This window comes from Scatophagus argus, chromosome 8 (genome assembly GCF_020382885.2).
Source record: "Scatophagus argus isolate fScaArg1 chromosome 8, fScaArg1.pri, whole genome shotgun sequence".
NCBI lineage: Eukaryota > Metazoa > Chordata > Actinopteri > Scatophagidae > Scatophagus > Scatophagus argus.
In genome coordinates, this window is record NC_058500.1 from 15,860,833 (window position 1) to 15,870,564 (window position 9,732).

General features: G+C 40.5%; 2 protein-coding genes across 3 annotated transcripts; both read left to right on the plus strand.

The window, feature by feature from the left end:
* Positions 1-256: 256 nt before the first annotated feature.
* Positions 257-3,527, plus strand: LOC124064020 (epithelial membrane protein 3-like). Its single transcript, XM_046398202.1, has 5 exons — positions 257-667; positions 1,681-1,768; positions 1,860-1,962; positions 2,044-2,184; positions 2,888-3,527. Exons 2-5 carry the CDS (start codon positions 1,691-1,693, stop codon positions 3,061-3,063), a joined length of 498 nt encoding a protein of 165 aa, XP_046254158.1. The 5' UTR covers positions 257-667; positions 1,681-1,690; the 3' UTR covers positions 3,064-3,527.
* An 83-nt stretch (positions 3,528-3,610) lies between these two features.
* Positions 3,611-9,245, plus strand: zmynd12 (zinc finger, MYND-type containing 12). Of its 2 annotated transcripts, none has more exons than XM_046398201.1 (8): positions 3,611-3,892; positions 5,350-5,479; positions 5,963-6,134; positions 6,241-6,410; positions 6,677-6,799; positions 6,887-6,980; positions 7,558-7,703; positions 8,863-9,245. In XM_046398201.1, the coding sequence occupies exons 1-8, from the start codon at positions 3,759-3,761 to the stop codon at positions 8,992-8,994; spliced, it is 1,101 nt and encodes a 366-aa protein (XP_046254157.1). In that variant the 5' UTR covers positions 3,611-3,758; the 3' UTR covers positions 8,995-9,245. The 2 variants fall into 2 exon arrangements, with proteins under 2 accessions (XP_046254157.1, XP_046254156.1); XM_046398200.1 differs by lacking the exon at positions 3,611-3,892 and adding an exon at positions 4,118-4,275.
* Positions 9,246-9,732: the final 487 nt, after the last annotated feature.

Here is a 9,732-nt window from a genome sequence, read left to right on the forward strand (position 1 = left end):
TGATAATAATAACAGTAAAACAATTTCTACTACTACTATTAATAATACTAATACTGCTAATAATAATTAATATTAATGACATTTTCCTCTTAGATTTAGCGGACAGGTAAGTTAGAGACAATAATACAAGATTTTTTAATTAATGTAATGCTTATTTGTTTATTTATTTTTTACCAGGCGTTTTAGAAACTTTAAACGTGAACTAATGCATGTTTGCAAGGAGTGTCCCGTCGACATGTTTTCTGTGGTACAGCCGTGCTGCAGTTGTGTCTTTGTTTTTAAAATCTGCTCTAATAAGATCACGAATGGAAGAGGTATGGTGAAATACTCATCGTGCAGAAGAGCACTCCGAGTGGACTGTTTACAGAGGAGGTGGTTTCATGTGGTTTTACGTGCCTCCACTGCCCATGGGTGGGTCTCATTTGAGTCTCTTTTGGATGGTGATGTTGTACCGAGGGACTACGAGGCCGAGCTAAAGGGAGCTCTGTTCCGCACAGAGGAAATGGGCGTTCTCCTTGGAAAGTTTGGATGCAGTGACTGAAAAAATAAAGGAGGTGTGGCAAGGCTTGAAATGAGAGGACCACCAAGAGGGGCACAGTGTTGTGGAGTGGTGAAGTTGCTTCTAGGCTGCTCCGGAGATCTTATCCAGAAGAACAAGCATTACCCAGTGAGTAGATATTTCGTTTAGTTTTCATGGAATTTAAACATATATATTCTCAAAGCCTTGCTTCCAGTTAACATTACAACAAAGATGACATTGTAGTATTTCTTCTGTAATGTTCTACAAGCAATGGGTAGTGAAAATCATGCTATCTCAAGTTATACATGTTTTTTGTGCCATGGTGAGGTAACTTTCAGAACAACCTCAAAATAAGATGTATTCAAATATCCTGTTTTCTGTCATACGTTTAAGATTTGATTCCGTAAACAAAAGTGATGCTTTTCAAAAGTATTTTCACTGATTTTTTTTACCCTTCACTTTCATGTGATGGATGGATGGATGTGATGGATGAGATCTAGTGTAATGACATAATTTGTCAGCAATCATGTCTCCACCACCCACCCAAACAGACCTCTACAGATAAAGATCGACACAGACAATTTCATCCTCTTATTTCCATCCTTTCTTGTCTCGCTACATGTCTCCTTAATGTGGATCAACGTGTTCGCTTGTGCTTTACAACTGGTGCTGCAAAGTCAAATAGCCTTGTAGAATCACAGGCTTTTCCTCAGACTTTAAATTCCTCTCGGTTTACAAGTGGAGCAGCTTAATGAAATCCAAACATGCATTGAATTACAGACTTTTTACCCTGTGCAATGAAAAAAAAACAACCATTCAACAGGGCAGAGAGGTTAATTGGGTAAATATTTTGGAACCATTTAGATTTCAGCAGGCCCGCCCAGGTTCTCTGTATGTTTGTTGTGTGATGGCAACACACAGACCAGTCAAAGAGAAGCTTCAGAAATAACTCAGCGCACCGTTTTGAAGCGTAGTCTTACACAACAGACTATACTCTGTTGAGCCCCTCAGATTTTCCATTTTATGTTTCAAGGCAAAACAGTTCCCAAATCCCGATTTTTATTCTGGAACCAACGGTCTTGTTAAACTACCCGCTAACTGTAAAGTTGGATGCAGTTGCTTGGGAATCCCAAATTTAAGCCTTTTTTTTTTCTCGGCAGGTAATTGAAAATGGCGTACCTGCTTATGTTTGTGACCCTGCTGCATCTCATCACACTGGCAATGCTGTTCATTGCAACCATGGAGAAGGTGATAGTCATATTTAGGACACAATGTCTGTTTATGTCATAAGTGTGCAACATATCCAGCCATGTGTATCATGTCTGTCCTTTCTTTGCAGTCCTGGTGGGAATGGGATGACATGGTGAACTCAGACCTGTGGTACAACTGTAGGTTCGACAACTTCACAGGAACTTGGTTGTGTGCATCCTCCAAAGAAACTGGTAAGCCACAGTTTTATTTATAAAGCCCCATAAAAAGCTAAATAGAATTATTTTTAATGTGAGGATGTTTTCTGCACTCAGAGTGGCTTCAGGCAGTGCAGGTCCTGATGGTTCTCTCGGTGGTCTTCTCCGCGGTCTCCTTCTTGGTGTTCCTGGGTCAGCTGTTCACCATGTCCAAGGGTGGACTCTTCTACTTCACAGGGCTGTGTCAAGTCTTCGCAGGTAACGGTGGAGTGAAACAATGTGCCACTGACATTGCTCTGTGTGATGATGCCATTGGAAAGGTGTGTTGTTTACTCTTAGCCACTGAGAGAAGAAACGCATTTCCAACTTGCTTTATTAGTAATAAATGTTTAGAGACAGGACCCTTCAAGTACAGCAGAACCAGAGAATTATAGTTCTCAAGTATAAGAGTTTGTTGGTGGGGAAGAACCTGATACTGTACCTGATACATTTTTGCACCCCTAACATTTGTACTTTTTGAAATAAAACCAAAACATACTCTTACACAATGGTATAATCACTGACTACAGTGGCTGTGCCTTTAGCTTACTCCTAGTTATGGCTGAATAGGTACAAATTTGTGTAATATGGTGGATAAGGAATATATCTGAGGCGCATGATGGCTTACAAATCAACTGTTTGTGGCAAATCACAGTGGCACACCTCTATTTGGTGAAAGTCTATATTGAATGAGTAACACAAACACTGCCACAGATTCTGCATCTCTCACCAATATTAACATTTCCTTGACACAGTCTCAACAGATAAGTTAATAATATTGTGTCATTGTTGTCATGTTGTTTTGCCCATCCCCTATCACTTTAGTGTGACATTGATCAATAGGAATATGAAATGAAGCAAACCTTTCTACACAGCCTGCTCCTAAAATAAAACTTTTTTCCCTTTTTTTCTTTTTTTTTAGGGCTGGCTGCCTTTTCTGGAGCTCTCATCTATGCATTACACAATAAGGAAATCCTTCAAGATTCCAGAGAACTGACTTCAGGACATTTTGGCTACTGTTTCATCCTGGCCTGGGTGTGTGTCCCCTTGTTGTTGTGTAGCGGGGTCATATACATCCACCTGCGGAAGAAAGAGTGACCAGAAAAAGGAAAATCATGTCAATAACAGGGATGGATTTTTTTTTTCTTGACTTCTAAATGATTATAAATAACAGTATAACAGTGTTATTGTTTTTCTGCTCGGGCTCCAGTTAATATGATAATGTTTTTGAATTGTAGATACATGTACAGTGGAAAAATAAGACTACGCTGTGTTATCAATCCAGTATATAATGCTCACCTTCTGCCCGTGAGAGGCTTTTGTTTTGAAAATGCCAAAGCAGCATTACTTTGTGATGTGGTCCTTACTAAATATTTGAATTGCTTCTCGGACATATATATATATATATATATATATATATATATATAGTACTTAAATGTTAAAATATAGAATATAGCTGTTTCTCATAAAGAAACAACACGTGTAGATTATGTGCAGTCCATTGTTGTTACCTTAAAATGTGTTTTCATTCGTGATCAAAATAAATTGAACACTTGATACCCAATAAATGTGTAAAGGCGTCATCTCTCTTGTTGTTGTTGTTGTTGTTGTTGTACACTGTTATAACATAAGGCTTTGCCATCCGAGAGGAATCTGCTGAGGTGGTTGCCATAGAGAACGCAAACTTAGTTTCTCAACAACTGCTGTTAGCTTCGTTTAGCTCATTTTATGTCGAAAAACTAGCTAATGCCGGTCGTCTTGTGCACCCATCTCAAACGGACTTTCTTGTAATAATGGAGGCTCAAGTTCTGGGGACAACATCCAAGTTAAATCCTCTTGCCTTACCCAAAGGAACGGAAAAGCTATGCGAACTTTGTCAAAGAAGAGCCTACCTGCAATGCACCCAATGTCGGGTCACCTTTTACTGGTAAGATCGAGTTATCCTGGCTAGCAAGCTGTTTCACCGCGTTGATGTGTTAATGGCTGCCAGGCTGCATATTTATGACAGCAAAGTTTCTTAAAGCCATATGGCAGCCTTGTGTTCATTTTGTATACACCTATTTAAACCCTGTCCGCAGTCTGGACGCTAGGTGGCAGTGTTTGCCATATTGTTTTTTTTTCCAGAGCAAAATAGAAATCACAACACGTCGACATGAGGAGCACTCATGTGACCGTGTCTGCTGGCCGGGGGTGTGGAGGAACAACTGGAAATGAAATTACCCCAGCAGTTATTTTTATTCATGTGACTGTTAGGGAATTGTTGCCTGCGTCTGTTGGATCATTTCAAATGTCCGGCATCAGCCTTTTTATGTAAGATACCATTACCTCTGTCTTTGGTGGACATCTCTAGAGACTCAGTTACAGATCATAAAATGGTGCTGGGTGGAATCCTCGTTAGCACAGTATGGGGGAGTGAAGAGGAGCATGTGGCGACATCCCGCCCTGGAAGGATTTATGTAAAGGGATGAGCCACTAAATCCATTCTCTTAAATGGAGCTTACAGACACTTATTGTGCTTGCTTCCCCCTCAGGCTTTAAAATGAGCTACAAGTCAAGGACACTTCTAGAATTAGATGAAACATTTCAGTCTACGCATTATTCAGCTACAAAGGATAGAGGGAAAAAGAGTTCCCATTTGAGCTTAAGCAACATAGTTAATACATAATGCCAGTAAAGAGTTGAGTTAGGGTGAAATGTTTTATCAGAGCAAATGTCACATTTTTAAGGTGGGGTAGTATCCACAGTTTGTGGTGACAGTTTATTATCAGGCAGACTGGGAATTATTATGCAAAGAATGCTCAATAGAGACAATAGAGTCAAATGGCTGCTGTGTCCTCACAAGACCCCTTAGTTTGAAACACAAACACACTGGAGTCAGCCACATGCTCCTCAGTAGAAAAAAATGCAAGGAAAACCAAGACAGTTTCCACAGGAGTGTGCAGGAGAGCTGAGCCAGGGGAACTAAATTACAGACCAGTTATGTAATAGCATACAATTTAGCATACCCTCTGTATACTCCGATTTTCTAAATGGGATAGCAGCTCTGCTTTGTAGATGTTAACACTTCAATTTAATCCAACTGATATATATACTGCAAATGAACCTTTCACAGTTATTGGTACACATTATCTGTCTATCTGATCTGAAGTCAATTTGATCTGTACTTTTAAACCATTCTCACCAAGACAACTGTTCTGCAGTTACAGTGTAAAATGCAGCTCAGCGGTTAAGATCATAGCATGGAGAAAAGGTTTTTGATCAACAGCTTGATGTCTGAGCCAACATCAACCACTGAGGGGAGGCTCCATTTGCATAAAAAAGCAAGTTTCACAAGCCACAAGCAAGAAAGAGAATTGCAGTCCTTTTTTTCTTTTTATTCCTCAGTGATGCAGAGCACCAGCTGGCTGACTGGGTGGGGATCCATGAGAGAATTTGTCAGTTGCTTGTTCCCATTCGCACTCCGACACTCTTTAGCCTCCACCAGGACGAATGCATTGAAACACAGCTTAAAAAGGTGAGGGTGAATGTAAGGATTCAAGGATTCAAGGATTCAAGGAGCTTTATTGTCATTTCACACACGTAGAACATGAGTGGAACGAAATTAGTTTCCCCGGTCCCAGTATAAGCCCAAATGTATGAGACTTATGTGAAAGAATATGAAAGAATATGAAACATAGTGTAGACATCTTGTTTGAACTCTAAGTCTGTGAGACTTTGAAAATGCAAAGAAAAACACAAATTCTCTGTAAATCTCAATCTCCATGCCATTTATTATTTTGTTCAAATGGTCTAGTTTTTACCTTCCTGGTTTTTAGTTTTAGCTTTCCTAAGTTCATATGAAATGTAAAATCCAAACCTGGGACACACAATAAAATGGTAGAATTAACTGACTAACAATTGTAGAGGGGAAGTCACAGAATTTAAACAGCAAACGCACACAGGAACCCTGGATCTGTGTTGTTTTCAGTTGTATTCTACCAATTGGTTCCCTTCTTAGGTGGAGCTGATTGAGATTTGCAGGTTGGTGGCTCAGAGCAAGCTGTCTGAGGGGAAACACCAGGAGGCTCTGCCTGCTGCCCAGTCCTCCCTGCGTTGCTCCATAGACGTCCATGGCCCCAGTTCTGTGCAATTGGTCCCTGCCTACCTGCTGCTGGCTGAGGCCAACATGGGTGAGGAGCAAGCATAAAATGGTTTCTCAGCTCAAATTGTCTTGTTTTTTTCTTCCCATATCTTAAATACATGACCGTGTGTGTGTATTTGTACTTGTGTTTCCAGGTTTGGGTAATCTTGGTCTGGTGGCAGAGCTCCTGTCCCAGGCAGAGTGGGCAGTGTTGAAGAGCCCCGAATGTGGTCATGCAGTCCACCACCGGCTGCACAGGAGTCTGGGCCGCCTCCACACAGCGACTGGAAACCTGGAGGCAGCTCTGTTTAACTTCGCAAATGATGTCTGTGTCATAATTAGTACATAATTAACTGATATTGTGAGAAGCAAAATGAATATTTGTTTCTGCACTTTGTTTGTAAATAGTTTTAAACTTGAGTAAGATTAACAGTATGTGAGGTTCATGGGCCATCCCTCATCCACCCACCCGTGGACATTGACCCAACGTTGAAAATTCACACTATATATGAGTGCACTTTGTACAAAAAATAAATAAATAAATAAAAATCTAATTTAAGTTAAAATCTAATTTCTCTTATACTTTTTCAGATATACTTTGCCAGTGAGGAGTACGGTGTGGATAGCACAGTCACCTGCACAGGCTACTTTCTCATGGCCAATGTGTTCGCCAGACAGGGGAAGATGTCCATCGCTTGTTCTCTGTACTTTGAGGTAGAATAAAATAGATGTGATTATGACATGGCAATTTGACCAAATCTATTTTTGATTGCGTTTCATCCCCTGTTGCTCATGTTGTAGGTGGCACGCATTTGGCACTGTCATCTTACCAAACTCACTGAGACCCACATCCAACATGTTCAGGATCCTGACATGGCGTCGGAGCCCTCTTATGGTACGTCTTTTCATGTCAAATATGCATCATAAAAACCCACAATATAAAACCAGTCATTTGGGTTTTGTCCAACTATCCTCTTCTACTGTACTAGCATGGCGCAGAATCACTAAACACACACTCACAGTGGAGAGATCCACTAGCGTATCACCAAAGAAATAAGGTCAACAGTACTATATTTAGCCGAGCTGTCTTGCTGTGCAATCCGTGAGCTAAACCCCAGATTTACACTACCATGCTTAGGGCTGACTAGAGACCATGCTGACACATCTCTGGCTGTGCAGCATCCGCACCACTACCCTGTATCGCAGCTGCTGGCCTACATATGACGTTAAGCCTGTTAGCTGCAATACAGTTTCTCAGGCTTTCTCGGATGTTTCCTGTGGAAAAGTAGGTTTTTCAAAGGAAGAATCCTTACAGAAATATACAGAAACTATAGACAGACCTAATTTTTTACAATGCGTCCATAGTTTTTTCTCAAAATGTTCATGTGTATAGTGTATTTATGCCCATGGTAATATCCTGTTCAAGCTAAAACACATTTGCACATTTGTCTCTGTCCACAACTTTCAATCAGATGAAGCCCAGCGAGTTGAAGTGGATGAAATGTTAAGAACCATGTTGGAGTTTGAGCAGAACAACCCCAAAAAAGACTCAGCTCAGATTGCCCTGCTGGCCCACTGCCTGGCAATGCTGTGGTTCCTGCGAGGAGACTCCCAGAAGGTGAGGTGAACAGGCAGATGCAGTTTGACACAGTGACACATTTCCTCATTGCCCTCGTCTCAAAATGGGATTACCTCTAATCTCTAGTTGATGCAATGATCTCAACACTTTGGTTTCCAGTCTCTCTGTGATACGACTGGAGGCTATTTGTTTGCGTAAACTGTCACCTCTTGAGATGTTGGATGAATGAGCCATTCTCTCATGTGTCATGCCAGCTGAGGTGATGAGGCATCAGTGGTGTTGTGAATGTGTTTGTTCCACTGACTATACAGGTAGTTGTCTCGTTATACCAGAAAGTAGGCTACCAGACTTTAAACCTATGGCAAAGCACAAGTAGTTACACACAGTACACAGTAGTTCAGACTTCTTCACTGTGAAGAACTGGATGCTTCCTGACACATCAGGGTACCTTGTTTTGAAGGATGTTTTGCTCAAATGGTGCCACCCAGCCACAACTGTACTGTTATGTCCAACTGCTTCTTTTCCCTTATATTTATTGAACTACTAAGCTAAAATAACTGGTCATGGAGTTGTAATGATCACTTTCCCTCTTTTGATGTCATAGTGCATGATGGTAATTGTGGTTGTAGTTTGACTTCTGCCATCTTCCTGCTTTTAAAAAGTACATATTTGTAAGAACATACAGTGGTTATCATTAGCATGTTACTTTGTGGGTTAAATTCATGTTTTATCAGTGTTATCCTTGCAAGTTGTTGTTGCAAGGATAAAAGAAACACCCCATAGCTTAGTGTGTCAACTCTCAGGCTACTGCTGAGAGACCTGTGGGTGGATATTACACTGAACACTTGAGTAATACACATGCAATGCATATTCCCAGCTGTTTACAAATCCAGAAAAACTGAAGGAATTTCATGAATGTCAGAACACAAACCTCAATGAATGCCACATTGAGGTTGGCATATTTCCATCAAAGCATGCGTGGTTTTGTAAACGCTGCTTTTATATACTTATTTTCTCTCAGTTATAAATTATAAAGGGCACCCTAGCAGATCAGGTTGTCAGAAGGGTGAAGCGGGATAAGTTGAGCTGACTGGGTTGCAGCCCAATTCCATGATATTATTATATAAGTCAGCTTTGCTCTCCCCAGAGAGTCTAACAGCTGCAGCTGCTGTTTGTTTCCGTTTTGTTTGTTTGCCAGGCACTGGGATTTTGCAGCACGGCTCTGCAGGCCAGCCAGCTGATACCAAACCATGACCTGACAGATCCCATCCAGGGCCTGCTGCAGCTGGTACAGAGTGCGCGGGCAGAACCACATCCTGGTTCTGACTAGTCACTGACTGTACCTGCCCCACCCACGCTCTGCTTGGAGATCCGCACCATCAGGACGTCTGATTTAATCCCTCACCAATTTACTGCATGTATATGTAGGAACAAAATAAATAAATAAAAAAAATGAAGTACAGAGCTTATGATTTCATTTAGCCTTGTGTACTGGTATTGTAGGTAAGATAATGAAAAAATAACAGGAAATGTAGTTTGTAGTTCTATACTTCTAGGCATTTACAAACCAATATGGAAATGTTTGATGAAAGCAGTAAAAGTCGGAGGGGATTTTCATTGGTTTTGAATAATGACTCATCTTTATTTGAATCTAAAAAAAAGAGGGATATATATTTACATCATTTTGCACATTTGTGAGTTACATGATTTTGGAATCCACTTTGTAACACTGTCATAATGATACAGGACAGAATGATGGTGAGGGCTTTTGCTAAAAACCTTTTTAATGCAATGTTTTTGCTTATCTCATACTTAATGTTCAGAACCTCTTCAACAATTCACCATATGCAGATAGAATTAAAGATAAGATTTCTAATGTCTATGCATCATCAACAGAGAGCTGCATTATGTCACTGAAGCATGAACATTGCATTTTCCTCCCGCAAATCAAAGTAGATTGTAAACCTTTAAGCAAACCTCAGGGTCATCTGAAAACACGCTGACATAAAATGAACCCAGTGATTGCAGTGAAATCCTACATATTATATACAATTCTGATACATTTATT

Excerpts from the sequence above, each read along its gene's own strand:
- LOC124064020 (XM_046398202.1), top strand. The coding sequence starts at position 1,691 with ATGGCGTACCTGCTTATGTTTGTGACCCTGCTGCATCTCATCACACTG. Across the intron at positions 1,963-2,043 it reads TGCATCCTCCAAAGAAACTG|AGTGGCTTCAGGCAGTGCAG; the intron begins GTAAGCCACAGT and ends TTCTGCACTCAG. Across the intron at positions 2,185-2,887 it reads GCTGTGTCAAGTCTTCGCAG|GGCTGGCTGCCTTTTCTGGA; the intron begins GTAACGGTGGAG and ends CTTTTTTTTTAG.
- zmynd12 (XM_046398200.1), top strand. The coding sequence starts at position 4,118 with ATGAGGAGCACTCATGTGACCGTGTCTGCTGGCCGGGGGTGTGGAGGA. Across the intron at positions 6,411-6,676 it reads TGTTTAACTTCGCAAATGAT|ATATACTTTGCCAGTGAGGA; the intron begins GTCTGTGTCATA and ends ATACTTTTTCAG. Across the intron at positions 6,800-6,886 it reads CTTGTTCTCTGTACTTTGAG|GTGGCACGCATTTGGCACTG; the intron begins GTAGAATAAAAT and ends CTCATGTTGTAG.